This window comes from Triturus cristatus, chromosome 1_2 (genome assembly GCF_964204655.1).
Source record: "Triturus cristatus chromosome 1_2, aTriCri1.1, whole genome shotgun sequence".
Taxonomy (NCBI): domain Eukaryota; kingdom Metazoa; phylum Chordata; class Amphibia; order Caudata; family Salamandridae; genus Triturus; species Triturus cristatus.
In genome coordinates this window covers 315,992,473-316,012,822 of record NC_140580.1, presented here as the reverse complement: position 1 = coordinate 316,012,822, position 20,350 = coordinate 315,992,473, and the positions used below count along the sequence as shown (strand labels likewise).

At 42.2% G+C, this 20,350-nt stretch overlaps 1 protein-coding gene across 4 annotated transcripts in view; it reads right to left on the bottom strand.

Moving 5' to 3' along the window:
- Nucleotides 1-20,350, bottom strand: part of PALD1 (phosphatase domain containing paladin 1) — a 958,342-nt gene that overhangs the window by 425,580 nt on the left and 512,412 nt on the right. For all 4 annotated transcript variants that reach the window (XM_085603872.1, XM_085603871.1, XM_085603874.1 and 1 more), the window contains 3 exons: nucleotides 15,198-15,349; nucleotides 6,040-6,136; nucleotides 3,221-3,325 (listed from right to left, as the gene is read on the bottom strand). In XM_085603872.1, the coding sequence (XP_085459998.1) occupies nucleotides 3,221-3,325; nucleotides 6,040-6,136; nucleotides 15,198-15,349 (354 nt within the window). The remainder of the gene's footprint in view (nucleotides 1-3,220; nucleotides 3,326-6,039; nucleotides 6,137-15,197; nucleotides 15,350-20,350) is intronic.

Sequence of the window (20,350 nt, the reverse complement as noted above, 5' to 3'; positions counted from 1 at the left end):
GCCTTTGGAGAGTTCTGTCTACGACGTGGTCTTGAGATTAATACCACAAAAACTAAGTTCATGTCTTTGACTTGTTCAAACCCTATAAGGGTAGAATTCTCTTAAATGTTACTCCTCTTGAGCAGGTTGATTCTTTTGTATATCTTGGAATCTCGCTCCAGGCTAATATGGGATGGAATTGTCATATGGATATGGCCACATTAAAATTTCACCATCTTGCAGGGGCCCTATCCTCGTAACACAAGTCCTCCCTAACTAGGCCTGTTACACCTGTCTTGGAGGTCCACAATATGAAAGTAATTAATACTGCCCTTTATGGAGTAGAACTCCGGGGCTTTAACAACTTGAACCATTTAGTTAAAGCGGAGAATAAGTTCTTACGTAACTTAGCTGGTGTTCCCCAAAGTACCCCGATCATTCCGCTCTTGTTGGATTTGGGCAGGAAAAGTATCGAAGATATAGCAAGGCTGCGACCATTATTATACTGGAGACGCATTTGGTCCACTCCCGAACTTCTACATTATGCACAGGGACTGAAGGACGTGATTTTGCCCGACCAATTTCATAAAATTAAGTGGCTCAAGGAGCTAAGGTCTCTTTTATCAAAGCTGACCTGAGCATTTTGTGGGACAAACCAGATTTTTCAATTTTCCCATCTAAAAAACTAATGAAAGAAAAATATTGGGAAATGGTTCAGACAGAATCCCACAGAGCCAATATGCACACGAATTTAACTGGTCGGTTCTTAGACTATAAATCACGCCCATTGTATGAAGCTTATTGGGATATTATCGAGAGGCCATTAGACCGCAAGTTATATTTTCAATTTAGGATAGGTATTCTTACGGTCAAAGCATTCACAAATAAATGGTCCTCTACAATGGATGAGAAATGTCATAATTGTCTGGATATGATTGAATCAGTAGCACATGTATTCTTTGCTTGTCCCCTTTATGCAGCCCCGCGTCGCGAGTGGCTTAGACCTATCTGTCTAAAATTAGCTTCAAGTAGACATATAGAAGCATTAAGGATTTTGGGGTCTGACTGCTCGCCATGTTTGGCGGTGGCTGTAGCGAAATTTTTAAGTTGGGCTTGGATAATACGTACCCAGACTTCTATCCACCTTACTAGTTGCTAGTAAACCTCATGAATTCGCTATGCTGCTTTAATCTTTTTAAAGAGGGAAAGAAATTTTATGTAAATTTAGTAATTGAAAATGTATATTAATTCTTTTTATTGACAGTAATTAATTGGATTTAATGTTTTTTTTATATAACAAAGAGGATTGTCACGTGATATTTATTTTGTGTCTAATATGTTTTATGTGCTTTTAAGATTTACTGTCGAATAAAGCTTTTTGATGATGAGGACTAGACTGTTGTTGGGCATCCTTACAACGAGGAAGGTTTCCCACATCTAACACTATTTGGGACCAGGTCCTGGGCAGGCCTATTAAAGAAAATATTGGGAATACTGTCAAAGAAAATCTGGAACTGTGATTATACAATGTTGATATAGCCCAATATGTTATGGATTCAAGACTCCAACTGCTGATTTTATACATCTTTCCTGGACGTTTCCATAGGTGCAGGTTTATTGGAGATCGGTCTTGTCCACACTGGCTTTTGATCTCCATATGGCTGCCAAGATCATTCTTTATGCTATGTTCAAGCATACCAAAAGCAATTAGATGGCTGCTTGATCTTTCGTTACTTCCTGCCAAAAGACAAGTGGCTATGTCATGGCTCCATTGGCCAGCTCCCGAGTTGACAGATCGGATTCTGGAAATTCCAATTTTTGATGAATGGATGGAGGTAAATGTAATTCTTCAGCATGTTACGCCCCATCCCAGGGACATGTGGGGCCATTTAAGAACACATTTGGCTTATAGGGTGGGGGGGGTTGCCCTAGTTGTCATCACATGTCAGTTCAATGTTGCGCATGCTGAAGTTGTTGACCAGTTTGGTTCCAGGTCGTCTGTGCTTTCCTCTGGATGCATTGCTGTAATGTTTATTGGGATAAGTATAAATAAATATTTTTAAAAAGCCTACTAAATCTAATATCAGTGTATCATAAGGGACAGTGTGGCACACTAAAGCTGATGCCCATCCAATCTGTGTACAGGGCAGCAGCACACTGCTGAGTGAGGCACGCGCCTATCAATTATGTTGATTAACTCTATTGTGTGATGTTTGAATATTAAAGGTCTGCATCTCCCGAAGGATAAATCTGCTGTCCGATATCTTCAACTATGTCTGTAATGTGAAGGCTGGCTTTGTTATTTGACGTCTAGACCTGTATATTCTGCATGGCTTGATAGGTAAGTCTTCTGTTTTTTGTGAAAACTTTTAAGTGATGGTCCCGGAATAGTTTGCTTTGGACATCTAACGCCAGTTACAGAGAAAATAAGGGAAGATGTTCTCTTTCTGAAAACAAAACCTGTGATTATTGGTTCCAATGTGTGAAGGTGAGATGTGGCTCTGCTGTCTATCTGCAGGATAATGAGTAACTGAAGGGGCAGCTATCCTGCGTAATGCCTTAGCCTCTATGTTACGTTTCATGTATCTTCAGGGCTTTTTGTGTATATGCATCGGTGTACTCTGAGATGGGGCAGAGGAGGTTGAGCCCCTTTTTAAAATTACGACTAAGATGAATGCATATTTTGTGCTCAACCCATATACTGAGGTACCTCAATGACAAGCACCGAAAGGAATGAACACAGCATGAATGGATCTATTTTATATCACTTTTACTTTGGTGGTTGTTATCAATAGGGAATCCCTTTCTCAAATGTAGTTATCTGAATCAACTTTTTCTGAGGTGAAAAATACCATGTCTTGTTTTCCAGCAGAAAAGTAAGTTAATGAAACTCTTAACAGCTTGGCCAAAAGCATAGAATACTTAACCAAACTACAACTGGTGCTTCTCTGCTCTCATCAGACTTATTTAACCCTATGATGCCTGGACTCTAGGCCCGCTCTCTTCTGTTTAAGAAAACAATCCCTGTAACAATGTTTATTGTCCAGTCTTTCAATCACAAATACACACCCTGAAGCCTGTGTCCTGCACACGCCCTCTCTTCACCCATCTTGTGACACCTGAAGAAGCTGCTAATTCTTCACTCCTTGCAAAATAGGCACATTTATTAGGACTGAGTACATACGAGGTACAGAAACACATATTTGGAAGGAGTTATTTCACACCCCAGCACTTGTAATACCTGGATCTGAAAATCCTCTCCAATGCCTTCAAGCTTCTTCTTGTGCTCGTAGATAGCTTCCTTCATGTCATACATTTCTGAGCAGCAAGCAATGGCGCAATCCACCTGATCAGCAAAAAGAGGTAAGAAATTTAGCAAGACATTTCTCACCTCACCTCCTTTTGCAGCAAACACTGTAATGAATAACAATGTGAAAGCAAGAACGTGCTTAAATTGTGTTTTAAAAAAAAGTGCGGTGTCTGAAAGTTTTTGATAGGAGTCCGCCCAAAATTCTAAGGCTGTGCCGGCTCGACTTCAGTTTGAGCCTTTTTCTTTCACCACTCTACACTTCCGATCACAATCTTCCATAAATTTCTCGGTTTTCCTGGTTTTTATTTTCCACACTTCTTCCCTTTTGTGCATTTGTCTTTTGCTCTGTGTCAAAGTCTGATGATGAAAATTATTTTCTAGTGCTCCAAAATGAGTACCGGTGGCTACCTCTTGCAACCACCGTCACACTGCTACCTCCAACCACCATCAGAGACTGCAACCTGTAACCACAGTCATACTGCTTCCACCAACCATCATCAGAGACTGCAACCACCGTCAGACTGCTACCACCAACCATCATCAGAGACTGCAAACTGCAACCACTGTAATACTGCTACCACCGACAATCATCAGAGACTGCAACCACCGTCACACTGCTACCACCGACCATCATCAGAGACTGCAACCCTCGTCACACTGGTACCACCAACCATTATCAGAGACTGCAACCTGCAACCACTGTCACACTGCTACCACCAACCATCATCAGAGGCTGCAACCACTGTCACACTGATACCACCAACCATCAGAGACTGCAACCACGTCACACTGCTACCACCAACAATCATCAGAGACTGCAACCACCGTCACACTGCTACCACCAACCACCATCAGAGACTGCAACCACCAACCATCATCAGAGATTGCAACCTGCAACAACCGTCACACTGCTACCACCAACCATCATCAGAGACTGCAACCACTGTCACACTGCTACCACCAACCATCATCAGAGACTGCAACCATCGTCACACTGCTACCACCGACCATCATCAGCGACTGCAACCTGAAACCACCGTCATACTGCTACAACCGTCCATCATCAGAGACTGCAACCATCGTCACACTGCTACCACCAACCATCATCAGAGACTGCAACCACCGTCACACTGATACCACCAACCATCATCAGAGACTGCAACCACCGCTACCACCAACCATCATCAGAGACTGTAACCTGCAACCACCGTCATACTGCTACCACCAACCATCATCAGCGACTGCAACCTCTGTCACACTGCTACCACCAGACATCATCAGAAACTGCAACCTGCAACCACTGTCACACTGCTACCACTGATCATCATCAGAGACTGCCACCTGCAACCACCATAACACTTTAGCCCCTAATTACATTGTAACTGTTGGTTAATGCAGTTGACAGATCAGGGATGATTGAAAACTCATTTCATTCATTGGAAAAGGGAGAAATGAATTGGCTTTCAAACCCACATTTTTCGGATAGTTTGAGGTTTCACAATCCATCAAGCCTTTATGTATTTTGGCATTTAAGCTTATAATTAAAGGGCCACACTATCTAAAATACAGGTCACTCTCTCACATTGAAACATTCATTTGGAAAAGAAGCCAAATCATGATAAATACCAATATATATTTTTCATTTCTGATCAATGCGTTTAGCGATTTCGGCACTCATTTTTGTTGAATGAAAACATCTATTCACAAATGAAGTTTCCCTGTATCCAGTGGGTGTATGGAAATCTCATCATTGTTGCAGAAAGCAGACATAGTGAAAGGTTTAAATTAAGTACATCGTATTTCCCTTGCTCGGCTGCGACTTGGCACAACCCACAAAGGAAAGGCACATTCCAAGAATCATATGGAGTTTTCATTTCAATTACACAAACTCGGTCAAGTTTCTCAGAGACTCTAGACATCTGAGTGGTTGCTAACCTCAAAGAATGGATTAATTCCCACCATTTCTCGATCCTCTGTCAGGGGCGTAATTCAGGCCCTGTGGGGGAGGAGGGCCACAACCCTTCAAGGGGGCCCCTATTCAGCCAAATAGCAACAAATATCTCTAAGATACATGAGAGGTGGGGACCCCATATATTCTGCGGGTGAACCCCGCCATCTTGTTTCATGCCACTGTTCTATGCGGGTGATCAGTAGGACCAATGGAATCACTTGAATCTCAGCCAGTGAATCAATGTGTCGCGTAAACTAGAAAAAAAAGTTTGACGTAGGACGGTCCCCCGCAAAACTGATTTCCTACAGCGGACCCACTGTATTAGAAATTCTAAAGCACATACTGTTTTTTTGAGTTTCCACTACCATGTTTTAAAAAGCAAGAGGTTAAAATGTCGGTGGCTTCCACGGTATAAAGCATAAAGGGTGTTTTTTTGCCTGTGAACTGTTACAGAAAGGAAAAGTTGTGATCGTAAACATCGATTAATTTGAGGTTACATTGTCTCTTCTTTTTACTTTCTAGATGATTGCAATTTATTTTAATTATACACAGAGCCTACAAAAAAGGCATTTAACCACAACAGGAGTACAAGGGTTTAAATCCACGCAGTGATATACACTTTAATTGAATAGGCCCATACGTGTGTAATGGTGAACTGTAAAATAATTTTTACAAAATAAAAAAACACCATATTGCTAATACTGTGCTTGGTATTTAGAACTGTGTGCTATACCAGATTGTTTTATTGAGTGGTTGTCCAAATTCAGTGCTACATACAAATACAAATGCAAGCACTTACCTCCTCCACTACCTTCTGGCCATTGGGTACCATATCAATGAACCTCTGGACAACCTGGAAACGCTCCCGTGGAACAGAGTTATGAATAGTGTTGGTTCTATGACAAAGATAAAATCCATTATGGTAAATGTGTAAATTATATTACGACCATACTACTCTATTAATGCACGTCACTGCATACATTAAAATATTCGACAAGTAGTGATCATCAGCCTCAAAAATTTACAGTGGCACTATCAGTTCAGCCATAATAATGAAGTCCCCTCCTTTTGAAAGACATGAGAATGGCTATGTAGATTATAGCCGGTGCTGGAATAATGTGACAGGGGAGTACCAAAATATGTGGTAGGGGTGGACTAAATTCTGCAGAAAGAAAAGACAAATTAGGCAGCACGGTGCAGCCAAGTCTGTGGCAGTATTATTTCACTATTTTGTCATTTCAACACACATCAAAGGAGTCTGAGCAGATATTTCCCTTCATGTGTACCAGTTTAACATCTGCAATCAGCAACTGAAAAGTGACCAGATAACTTATACCTGGGATCCGCCATGGCACAGTGCCAAGTGTAACACTTTCTTTCCTTAGTAACTTTGTGACTATTATCAGTTAGAGTCAATATTGTTTGTAGATATATGCAAATTATACAACAGATAGTATATTATGTGGCAACTTTGGTGATCCATAACTATGTGGGAAAAGGCAAAGAGTGCAATCTCTTTATACCAAAGGCTCTGACTGTAATCTATAGATCTCCTAAAACGCATCTGATCAAAGGCGTCCTCATGTCACATGGTACCATGAAGTGGTCTTACTTCCATTCTGTTGCACAAAGAATCGACCTATGTACATTGTTCTGAACTTACAAGCACCAATAATCCTCTAATAATATACCAGCTATAAAGTATCTCTGATTTCAGATAATTTGGTTAAGTGGGGATGTCCACAGATTGCAGCACAATTAAAAAAAGTAATTTATTTCAGAAATTTGGACTCAATTTCTGACATAAATAGGGGGTGGAACAAGGGGTGCAGAAGGTAATGCAACAGACCACGTCTCGCTGCCTGTAAAATCTGGAATTTTATAGCAAATTTTTTGTGTATTTTCAATTATAATTTTCACCTCTACAGTCTAAAATGTCTTGCCATGCCCCGTCAGATATACCAACTCAGTATCAGTGTTACCGGGTATTGCTTTGCTATTGACAAATTCAGGTTTCTGTTCTTAAAGACCATTCTTTGATTTGGTCAAGAAACACTTTGAGGACTTGCAATATTCTTATAAGGCTTACTAAACCATATGCTATCCTGCATGTGACCTGGCGATCACTCTGGTATGCATCAAACTAACAATATCACTGGTTTTCATTTTTACATACTGTCCCAGAATGCAAATTTTCGTTGGTGATATGCACCTGGAAAAGCAAGGGCCTCACCTCCATGACAGGACCGGTACAAGACAACGTCTAGGCCAAGGATAAAAGTCTGACTACAGAAAAGCTTCCCCCGTGTAGCTTTGTGCAGTGTAAAATCATGGAAAATCCACTCCTTCTCCACCAACCCCTTTGCTTCTTCAAAATATGCCCAGTAGCAGCACTTAGATCTGTATTATGCTTTGGTGCAGTCTGTTACTTCAGTGCCCATACAAATATAGCGTTAGAAGCAAATCTCAGCATGAGACTCTCACGGGACATTTTGTGGATATCAAACTTTCTCAGCTCTCTTACAGAAACAGTGCTATATTTCAGACACATTACAAGTATCACATAAGAATATTTTTTTTAAAACATACTTTATGCTTCAAAGTTAGACTGGAGAAAAATGAAACATATCAAATACAAATCAAAAAAATATGTGGTGTTTCTTTAAAGAAAATGAAAGAGTGCTGTTAAAAATAAAAGAGTGTTGACTACTGTGTTTTCTGGAAATAGTTTACCATTTTGGAAGGGACAGATAAAGTAACAAGATAAATATTTACAAAAGAATGGACCACTGTTTAGCTGCCTCACATTTAATGACAGCAAGCTGTAAAATATACCTACCACAGTTACAAACGAATAAATGACAATGCCTACTGGGAAAGTAACTAATTAATGGCAAAAAAGTGGATTTAGATGCTCATAGTGAACATTTCCATACAAGGAACCTACATGGGCAATGGTTTGACCTCTATCAAAACAAAGCGGCACTGACATAGTTTATAACAGTGCGGAGACACTTGAGCTTGTGTATCTTAAACTTCAACAAGCATTTGCCTACTGAAGAGACTCTCCAGTCCAGCGCCTTGACTTACCACTGTCAAGAGTGTTTATCGCTATCTGCTTGGAAGATCTGTATCTATAATGGACTTGGGTTTCGTGCTCCTCACAATGAGTCAAGACACACTGATAGGTCAGGTTATCTATCACGGTCTTTGGAAAGCGTTGGCGGGTTGCAGGTTTGGACTCCAGAGGTAAATCAATTCCCACAGTTGGATGTGCACGCAGTGATGTAAAAAACTCAAAAGACAGATCTGAGAGGAACCCTTTAAACACAAAGGGAATTGGGTTAAATTAACCAGTAACAAAGTATTGTTACCTGTGTTATTGTTTTTATTAACTGCAACCACATGCTGAATTAAGGATAAGGTTTGCCATATATGAAGTGCGGCCACATCTAGGAAACCATGCCTTAATACAGACAAGGACTGCACTTCCACCCATCCAGGAACAAAAAGATAAAAATCAGATTCTGAAGCTGAGATCAAATAACAAGTGGCTCTTAAAATTGAAAAGGCATAAGGGTGAAGAAATTTAGGAGGTCCATTCCATAACCCTAAATCAAGGGAAATACTGCAGCCAGAAACAGCCTTTTGACTAACGGAATAACCCATGATTATCCTGAACCTAAGGATTGTCAGTGAAATAAGAGTAAATCCCGACTGCATAGTGAACTAAATTTTAAGGAAGTGAAGTACTCCACAAGATTTAAGATAAAATGTAAAGTGAAAAATACTGTTTTTGATCTAAAGCCTGTCCTGAAGAAGGTGGTGTCACCCAGTTTGTATTGTAAGGTTTCCCCCCAAAATCTTTTACGAATTTCTTTATGTATGCTTTTACCTAGGAGACTTGTTGTTAGATGTACTATTTGTACATGATTGTTTAATATTATTTATGGAGTAGTGAATAAAACTGAATGGTAGTTCATTGACTAGGAATAATGTGCGAAATTAGAATTGTTGTGGATCACTACACACATGGGAGATAATCTATTATAACATTATCTGGGGTCTCTTTTGTAAAAAGATTTTATGAACTGTTTTGACTTTTAATATATTCGTAATGCTGTATATGAAATCATTTTTACAATAAAGGAGTAGATATTTTTTCTAAAAATAAGTCTTATAGTTTGAATGTACTGTATGCAAAACTGTGAATAGTATGTGGTAGTGGCAGTTAAAAAAAACAATAACACAGGGAACAATACTTTGTTACACGCAGTGATGTAGCCAGCGTGGCAGAACAAAGACAACTAAACAAATGTCCTCTCTGACCTTGTGGCGGTTTAATTCTGGTCCGCAGCCAAACTGCCACAACAGACAATTAGATCATTAAAGGTTGAAGAAATGTTGATGGTTTAGGTTAGAGGCCTAGTGGGCTTGATCAATAAAGGTAAGTGACAAATGTGGAGGTGAATTGTAAATTTCAAAGAGCTTTTGTCCAATAACATTGGCCAAACCCCTGCATGATTTAAAAAATACTATACATGGGGAATGGAAGGTGTTTTGTTAATTTAGCAGCTTTTGGAACAGAAAAGTCCTCTACATGTTAAAGACATGTACCCCTGCCCTGAGTTCCCAACTGTATTGTTGTGTGGATCCCTTATGGTGTTTTTTTTAGTCATACACGAACACTGATCATGCGCGTGCGCTATGACAAAGGCCTCTCTCATGGACTGCGGTCTTGTTGGACCGTGAAGGGCACCAAAAGCGCTACCATCATAGTGCCTTCACCAGGTGTTAAACAGCCCAAGCGTGGTGGTGGCAGCATATCTTGTGATGATTACTAGTAATGACCAGGTCATTTTTACCCGGTGTCATTTGAGTGAGACCTACAGTCTCACTTACCTTTTTAAAGTCCTGCGCTGTGTGTGTAACTCACTCTTGGCCTACATCAGGTTGATGAACAAATGTGTGAGTAGTTAAAATATGTGCTGAGTGCATGTGAGCACACAAGAAATATACTACCCAGAGGGTGCAGTGTGGAACAGTGTGCACATGCTAAATGTGTGTGCTCTGACAAATTGTGGTTTAGGTGGCACGCTCTAGTGCAGTACAGCAAGATTTTAGTATTGAACAGTGTGCGCAGACTGAGTGCATGGGCTGCATGTAGAAATGCTGGTGGTATACATGGATCATGGGCACAACACTACTAGACAGTGGAGTGTGCTGTGAACGTATGCAGAGTTCAGAAATGCCTGCACTGCTATATTTCAAGGAGGTCCTAGGGTTCCACTTTGGAAAACCCAAGCCTGCCTGGGGGAAAACATGACAAGTAGAGGAATCTCCCGCAGACATAATTGTAAATTGCTGCATTCTGTAAGCTTTGTGTGAAAAGCACTGTATGATGGAGATCCAAGCTCTCCTTGTGCAAAGGGTAGGGTTGAGGTTCAGGATTACCCTTTGATGCACAGATACCTGTTGCTGACATCCAAGAGTGATCTCTGGTCACTCCTGTTAATCTTTTTGTTGGTTAATCAGCTTCGTAGTTCTGCCTGCTGTGACACTTAGAACCTCAACATGAAACTTCAAAGGTTGAGACCCTAAATCATATTTTGTGTCTGGAAACGAACTGTCAGTAGGATAGTCTGAGACCCCATACTTTGCCATCTGTCAGGCAGCCAGCCAGGCTGAATGAGATGGAAAAGCTCTACGAGACTTCTGACTGTGACCAGGACTAGAGGACAAGCCTGCTAGTTTCCCTGCTGGATGAGGGGACATCACCCAGGGAAACCAAGATCCCCTGCCCAGGAGTCTGGAGGTCCAGTACTTGCCAGCTCGCCAAGACTGGGGTGCCCATGAGGGAGAGGAGTGTGTTGGAGCAAGCAAGATCCAGAGAGGAGACCAGAAATGTGGGGCTCCTGAGCAAGGTGTGAGGAGCTGTGTCGCACCGATCGGGCTATTTCCCATGTGCAGTGTTGTGGAAGTTGCTGACCTAATATGCCAGGAGGGTCCGCCATGTGCTGAGAGACTCTGTTGCATCAATCGCGCCGTCATCCATGTGTGGAGAACTTGCCGTGATCCTATATGCCATGAGGGCCCTCAAAACAGGCAATCTGAGGCTAGCATGACAGGACAATGAGGTTCATTGACCCCATATGCCAAGAGGGGCCACTCGAAGCGCTGAGGCTGGAGGTCCGTGTTGTCGCCCGTGACTCAAATTGGTGCTGCAACCAAGACGAGGGGGCATTTATACAAGGAGATCCAAGGACCCAGGAGACACTGTCGGAGCCCCACCAGAGCAAGGAGACTGTCTCCTATCCCCGAGCAAGAAGAACAAGACTTACTACATGTAGCTGGAGCCAGAGCATCTCCGATCGTCAAGTCGATGCCAGGAGCTGCACGTGTGAACGCGTGCAGCCCGACTTTGCTGATCTGGGACAGGACCGCACAGTTCCGCTGCCAGAGTGTGTACCGCCGGAGCGGGCAAGCTGAGAGCTGTGACTATCAAGCCCCACAGGATATAATGCCTTTGGTGTTTGCAACCATACTTGACTCTAAGTACCCACACCTCATTGACTGATCCAAGAAGGGAAAACCCAGTGAAGAGGGCCTAGTAGTTTACGTGCCCTGGATGTTCCGCTTGTGAGTGGAGAATAACAACACACCTTTTACATGGGAACTTGGTAGGCAGGGGGGGCATGACAACTTAGTGGAGGCTCCTCTATTTGAGCGGAGGAGCATCATCCCACAAGCCTCAAAGCTGAAAATAAAATGGTAATAAAGTTGACTTATTACTATTTTATTTTTCAGCAACCTGTCCCAAACTCAGTGACAGGATGGGGCAGGGCCAGTGCTTCAGAGTAGCAGTAGCAGAGAGGTGTGCGGTTTAAAATGTGCATGTCTCTTTGGCCAGCCGTCTTGGGACGGCCAACCAGACATGTACATTTTAAAGTTCTCTAACCTAGCCGTCTTTGACAGCTGGGGTAGAGAATGTGCAGACCTTCAGTGCTCTTAGGAGCACTGAGAGAGCATGCTCTTTCCAATCCTGGCACTGCTCTCTTGCTGTGAGAGGAGCTCCAGGATTGGGTAGTGCAGTTTCCTGGTCCGGAGCTTCCACGAGGAGAGAAGACACCCGAGGGAGGACAACATTGCATGGCAAGTTGGAAAGGTAAGTACATTTTGTTTTTTGGGTTGCCTGCACCACTACCCTCGGTACAATCCAGCCACCACTGTGACAACTACTAGGGTGCCTACCTCAAGGGGGACTGTGTAATTGCACATTGAATGTCATTTACTTTTGGCATGTGTACATTTAGAATTAAAATACTTATTTTGTACAAAATTAGTATTTGACTGGACATTGATTTATTGTGTGCGCTGCATGCACGTTGAGTTATGAGCCTTGTCCACTGATCTGTATCTACACTTCCCTCTGAGGGAATTTGACAGCTGGTGCGATGTTACCAATTGAGAGTCAGGTGCAGAAGGGGGAGCTTGCCACAATTGAGTGGGATCCATAGTAGAGTGGGCCCTGGGACACCAGGCCTAAATGGCAAAAACCACCTTTCGTTGCGCCCAGTAACTTCTGCTGGCCCTGTGGCACTCTGAACGGGATTCTGACAACAGTTTTGTTAAATTAACAGAAAACAGTGCATTTTGAATCTAAGATTGGACATAATATTTATTACAGGGTATAAACTCTACTTTGAAGGGAAGCTGGAGGTTCTTTCACTAATATTTCAGAAATATCATTGCAAAAGATGTCTATGTGAACACCCCAGGCCTGTAACATTGGTAAAAACTTAGAAGAATCTAATTAATATTTTTCATCTGCATCCACATTTTGGCACTGGTGCTGTGTTTGTACAGGTGCAGTTATACTCACTAATTTTGCAAAAGCACAATATCATTTGGATCCATACTCAGCTGGCAGGTAGGCTATTCTGCCTTGTTGTTACATCTTGGATGCATGGACATATTTATTAAAGTAGCTCCTGCAGTACATTATAAGGATATTGTAAGTCACAGAGGAGCTCCATGACCATACAAAGGAAGAAAGCAAATGCGGAGTTCCTTTGTAAGATCACGGAACGCAGAGGTTCCTTTTTAAAGTCACAGTGGTTTAAAGTAAAGTGCAAAATACTTTTAATATATGGCAGCGGGTATTTTATTCCTTACAATCAGGGCCAACTTGATTGAGCAGTTGCAGCGATTTTTGCAGGATTATAGATTTGCGCATTTACTGTATAATTTGAAGATTTGAACAAAAATACAATTGTTTTTAGTTCAAATGGTTCAAAAGTTACAAAAAATGCAGTGCTACGTGTTGCTGCACAGTGGGAGGCCCTTTGCAAAGCTGGCTGGTCACTTACTGTTGCTTATTGCTATATCTGGGTGTTAAACTGGTACTAATGAGATGTAACACTGACTGGGCATTGGGTACCACGTTTAAAAATGATGAAATAATGAGGCAATACTATTACCAAATGTGCCACATCGCGCTGCATAATTTGCTTTTTCTTGCTGTGTAATTTACACAACCCTGCCACATAATTTGGCCCTCTCCTGCAGCACTATTCCAGTGGCCCTCCATACTATGCAGCATCACATCATTACACTCTTCACCAAAAACTTAAATCAAAGGTTGGTTGATTTTTCACTCGAAACACAAAGTATGATTACAAATATTTAGAACGAATGTGAAACTGTAGTGCAAAAATAAAAACACGAATATGCAACTAATTAATTGTTGCAAAAAGTGCAAGTATTTTAATGTAAGAGTTGTATTTCAAAAAGTATTGTGACATGCAGAAAGATTTCTGCTTTCATATAATAAACTCTAATCTTTCAATCAATAACCATACTGATATAAATATTTTTTTCTGTGATTGACAGTTCATTTTTCGGTAAATGTATCTCAGAAGAGCAGAGAAACTAGTTCCACCTTTTAGTTTTTAAACAGCAGTTGTAATTCTGCTCCATGTCCAGACATCCTCACTGTGGAGGACTATGGCATTCAATTGTAATACCTTCTTATAGAAGACTAGCTATGCCATTTTATTTTTACTTCTGACTATTGATGTAACAACTAGACTGTAATACGAAAATTAGACACAGGCTTCAATGTTAGTATTAAACATATATTATTTGGGGTTAGAAGAAAGGCGTGCAGGAGTCTAGGTGACAGATGATTGAAAGGCTTTTCTCATAGATCTTGCTGTGTGCACAAAGCAGGCTTTGTTGGGGAGAAAATTAACTAGTTAATGTATCAAGATAAATTGGGAGTACTTATAAATCAGAAACAGGAGGAGGAGGCAAGAAGGCCTTCCACCTCTTCTTTAAAATTTACAAGAAAATGTCTGAGTGGTTTATGGCTACCCAGCAGAAGCAAATTATTGTATTAATTTGATTTGTGAATTTATAAAGCGCACGATGGCCCATGGGCGTCTTGGCGCTAAGTCGATGTAATGTCAAGGTCTGCCAGGGGATAGTGCTCTACCTAAGAAGTAAACAGCCAGTTTTTTACCTCTTTCCTGAATGTGAGCAGAGATGTGCTGTTTTTGATTGTAATAGGGAGAAGGTTCCAGGTATTGTTACCCAATGCACTTGTGAGGCGGAAACCATTTGCACAATGGAGGCTGGCCTTCAGAGACGGCTTCCACTATGCAAAAGGAAGGTGTTGACACTTGCAAAGGAATGCTCCCCTGATGTTTTTTCTGCGAAGCACCATAATTTTTCTAATTAAGCCACCTTTCCCTTCCAGGGTCAGAGGTCACAGCATTTGCTCTTTGTGAAAGCAAATTATAGGGATGTACAGAAGGAGATCTTCTGTCTCTTGAAGTCATCCAAATACTGTCTAAGACCATACCAAAAACGCAATGTAATTATTTCAGCCTCCTTCGCTCAAACAGAAATGGATTCTCCTAGTTTCTCGATGTCATGTATCATTATAATACTTACTCCTGGTTTTCTGTAGTCCCCTTGCGGTGATACAGCACCAGCGTGCCTAGAATCATAGCCAGATTGGTCCTGCCTACGCCAGTCTGGCAGCTGAAGAGCAACGCTGGGAGCGGCCTACTGGCGTCCTGCAGCAACAGCATGTTTGGGCTTTCCTTCAAACAAAAACAAGGTTGAATGTAAAATCGAACAAGCATTTGTTTCAAAGTAACAAGGCACATTTGCATGATCAGCTGCTGAAACAGTGTATACATCAGTAACCTGTACATTTAACTGTTTATTGTTTTATTAAGAGCAAACACAATTTGATATGTTGAGTTATATTTTTTATTTTATACCTCAAGCCCAAGAGGTAGAATGGAGGTCCAATATGCTTACAGGAGAGCTGAATACCTGCCATAATTTGATGATCAACATAAAATAAAATTATATCATAAATCTAAATGAGAGTTGTCTAATGTAGGCCATTAAGGGCCAAATCCATGCCAGAATTTCAGGATATCCACATAATATTGCAAACCGTGATCCTAAATAAATCTCACCATCATAGGTCGTGAATTTCTTCAAAGTTTAGCATGGATCCTGTCCACCTGGACATATGGTGAACAATGAAGGCGTGCAAGCCAAGAGCGAAATAAATTGTTCTCGTTTATAGCGAAACTCCTCACTACAACTAAAATATAAACAAATCTGTTGATTGCCCCGAGCTCTTCATGAGATCACTTTTTAGGGTCCTGATGTTCCTGGGGAAGAGATAAAACAACTTTGCAAGATACAGATGACACTTAAATCGATAGAGCTGACGGCCTTGCGTAGGCAAGAAGGACATTTGCTCCATGTGATCCTCTGCTCTTTTCAAATGCCAACCCAGCTTCCTAGCACCCGCTACTATATGAGAAAAAAAACAAAACAAGAAGGCAGAAACACCTAATGTCTGTCAAAGCATAAGTACTCTTTTGACTGAGAGCAAATGATAGGTGGCAGAAAATCAGTGTTCATGTTTGCTTGCTTGAATCTCTTCCCGCTACATTAATTACAAATTTTAACAAGCGTTTGTAATGCAATAGGTCTCGCATTGCTGAAAGTTTTAGCTATTGGCGTTGCTAATAATAATGCCAAAAGCTCAAACTTTCAGCAACGCGAAAGCAATTGCATCGCAATTCTTTTTTTCCACGAAGCAAAACACAAGTAAGAAAAAACGCAATTGCACGAAGCAAGGAAAGGGTGCAGTAGCACAGGCTGTTACAAAGGTGTCCCTGTGGGTGCAGTGCCTTATATTGCTAATAGAGGTCCGTTTATAACTCCACAGGGACACCTAGTAACAGCCTGCGGTACTGCACCCTCTCCTTGCTTTGTGGAGGGGGGGGGGGGGGGGGAGATGCAGCGTCGAAGCTTCAAGCAAAAAAAAGTGTGGCACTCGTCAAACGGGCGCCGCTCTAACAGTATGAATGACATGTAAGGGAAACATAATGAGGGATAATAAAGGCGGGAGGATAGGAGGTGGTGGTGTGGGGACGGCCCAGGGGAGATTAAGTGCAGCAATGACGGGAGGCAGAGGGCAGGGAAGGGGAGCAGAAGCAACAGATTGCCAGAGCTGGCCAACCCAAAAAATATATAGTCCTCATCGACTTATATAGCACAGCGTGTATCAACACCAGTAAAAGTTCTAGTCCTCATGGAGCCAATTGAAAAGATGGGCGGGATATGGGCAGAGCTTCTATGCCATACCTGAATACAGCATGCCTCGCAGAGCAACGCATGCGCTGCCCAGGATCGATCTAAAAAATTATGTAAGAAAGTGGCAAGTGTGTCTTTGTTCCCTAGGAACATGATGAGCCATGACAACTCTCCGTGCAAGAAAAGCAATGCTTTATTTAACTGTAGAACTTCAGGAAGAATTCTCATCCACATTCTCATTAACACACCCAGGAAGGATGGAGGGCTCAATGGCCACCTGTCCCACGCACGACAGCGAGCCCTCAAAGACAACAGCTGCGGAGAAGGAGCCCGCCTCAAAACCAGCCCCACCAAAACCACCAGTCTGGTACAGGGAACCACGGGGTGAAAGGGGGAACGATAGGAAAATGGCACAGTGCTGCCGCCATGGTGTTCATCCGAGGCGAGGGGGCATGCTTCATGAGAGCACAGACAATGGGCACAGGGAAGGGTTACCAGAAATCTGGGATTTCCATAGACAATCATGGTTTTCAGAGGAATATTCCGGTGTCCCAACACTTTAGTTAAAGTTAAATATATGTCAGGTCAGGTTATCCTGCAAAGTAGAAGCTTTAGGTAATGTCTCCTTTGAGCAACCTATGAAGTCTGAAATAATGTATCTATTTCTGTCAAGCATCACAGGAGGCGGTTGCATGGCGCAGGGTGGAGGTCCTATCATTACTGAGGTTATATAAACATAGCCTTGTAAGTGTGTGTCTCTCTATTTAACATTCACAGGATCTACAGACCTAGCACACACACAGGGCTGTGCTAGGCATGGGTAGCTGCACAGGGCCCAGCGCTCAGCCCATCAACATGGAGACTCGCGACAGTGTCCCCCCCTTGACATAGGCCTCGAACCTATGTTGCAGGAACGCGAGGCCCAGGGGAGGGGCACCTCTCTTCAAGGCCTAGCAGGCATGTGCAGGGCTGCCAGGAGTACAGGAACGGGACTTTCAAAGGACAAGCAACTCTCACTCTTTCAGCCCCTGATGAGCTATGGAAGAGATGCTGATCAGTGTCTGGCAGGGAGCACTGCTGCACAGGAGGGGTCCTGCGCCATGCAGGCTCAGGGTCACCCTCAACTATTGGGATGCAAATCAGGCTGCCACCTTTCCAGGAGAAAATTCCAGGCCATTTGTTACTGTTTTAGAAGTATGAAAAAGGCCAGGACACAATACTGAGCAGGACTTTAAATAAAATCGTGTGTATTCATTTGAACCAAGATGTTTCTGTCTTTGTTTACTTTAAATCTTACTCAGGGATCGAACCAGCTCAACAATATGTTCAAATGAGTTTTCTGTATATATTTGTGGTTAATATTATGCACAGATAGGAGCTACAAATAATCACTTTAGGTGATTTGCTAATTATTGCTAATTTTTGTACCAGCCGGGACATGAAACAGAACAGGACAGAAAATAGCCTTGACTAAGGAATGAATCCCATATTTTGCTGTTTTGTATAGCGCAAGCGTGACCCAAAGGTATTGGAGCACTCTACATGAGAACCGGTTACGTTACACAAGGACACATTTGTTTTTCAGGCGCAGAGAGATGAGGTGAGTTGCCCAGAATCACAGGATATTGTGCGGGAATAGAAGACTGGAACCTGGTTCCCCAGTTAGAAAGTCGGCAGCTCTAGCCATATTGACACATCCTGGTTAGAAGGAATGGCAGTCAGAAGCCTCATGAAAGCTCGGCTTTTTATGGACTTGTGGTTCAAACTGGACCTTGAGCTGTGCCAGAGCCAGGAAGCATGCCTTTAGTGTCTATTTCTCCCATTAAGCCTATTTAAAAGTCCTGCCGTATTGTCAGATCAGTGGTCGAGGCATAGGGAGAGTGTTATTTGCTACTTGGTACAAAGGCTATACATTTACCACTGTACTGAATTTAAGGGACTATTACATATGGCGGGGCACCCCTTCTCTCAGTTTTTTTATTAAAAACCTCAGTGACCAGCAGTTTTTACATTGAATCAAAATCCCACCAATTTTGCCAAAAAAGAGCAGCAGAGCAATAAGCAGAGCCACTGGATTTATGTGGCAAGGAGGAGGGTCAAATTATGCGGCAGGGATGAGTAAATTATGCAACAAGAAAAAGCATATTGTACGGCAAAATACAACACCTTTTATGATAGTTTTACTACACTATACTGCCATTTTTGCACGTATTAACACTGCACTTAATTAGTACCAGTTTAACATCCAAATGTAACAATAAACAACAGAAAGGTAACCAGTCCAGCTTTGCAAAGGATCTTCGGCTGCGCATCGACACGTGTCATTGTGTTATTAGGAATCATTTGAGCTAGAACACATTTTACTTTGTTAAAACATACAGATTATGCAGCAGATGATGGATTATGTGGCAAATGCAGCAAATCTATGACTATGCAAAAAATGCACAATCATATAATTCTAGGAGCCCTGGCAATACATTCAGAACAGTAATTGCTCAAGAGCACACAGTTTGGCCAAATGGGAGGCCAGGATTAAAAAACACATCTACTGGTTCCATATCTTGAACTAGTCCACTAGACCACACCTGGTGCGTCAGTGTTTCTGATGGCAAGGCGAAGGGGCTGCTCCTCCCAGGGAATCGTCACTCTGTTATTGACCCTGATCAGCCTTAGAACATGGGGATTATTTCGATCATAAAACTGAGAATAAATGTCAAATATCCTAGTTGTATGGTTAACACGTACCAGTTGGACCAGGCCCTGTGGCAGTGGGTACTTACTGGACACTATGCGAAGTAGATACTGATATTTACCACTGGTGTTAAGACTATTTAATAATGTTTGAATACCAGAGTGAATTTTCTAAACTGGTCACTTAAAATTTGCAATTGCCAGCAGTCAAGGCTTACTCCAGGAGGTGGTTCAGGGATTAGAACTCAAACATAGCATGAAGAGTAATCACACTTGAAGAACTCTATCTCAAGTTATCTTTTAACATGACCTGTTTTAGAAGGGGGATTTACAATGAAACCCCAAAAATCTGCTATGTGACTCTTCGTTACCCTGCTCCCCAATAAACATCTGCCGAACCCTCTGCACACAAAATGTACCTTCACACCTGCATTGTTTTTCCAAAGGCATTAATTGTCCCTGTGAAGTGATAATGGGGAATTGGCAACCCTAATCGTCTCACACAGCGATGGCTGGGGACCATGGATGTAAGGCCCAGGGAAGGGGCTCTCCTTCACTGGGTCTTGTAGTACCAGACTATGGATGTGAGGCCTAGTGCAGAGGCCACATACCATGGGCCTTGCAGCACTACATCATAGCTGCGAGTCCAAAGAATGGGACAGCACTCCCATGGGCCTCACATCTGTGGATCATTTCATGGTGGTCCATGGGAGGGAACCCCCTTCCCCTGGGCTTGCAGTACTACACTATTGCTGTGAGGCCAATGATAGAGGGTTTCCCTATCCTGT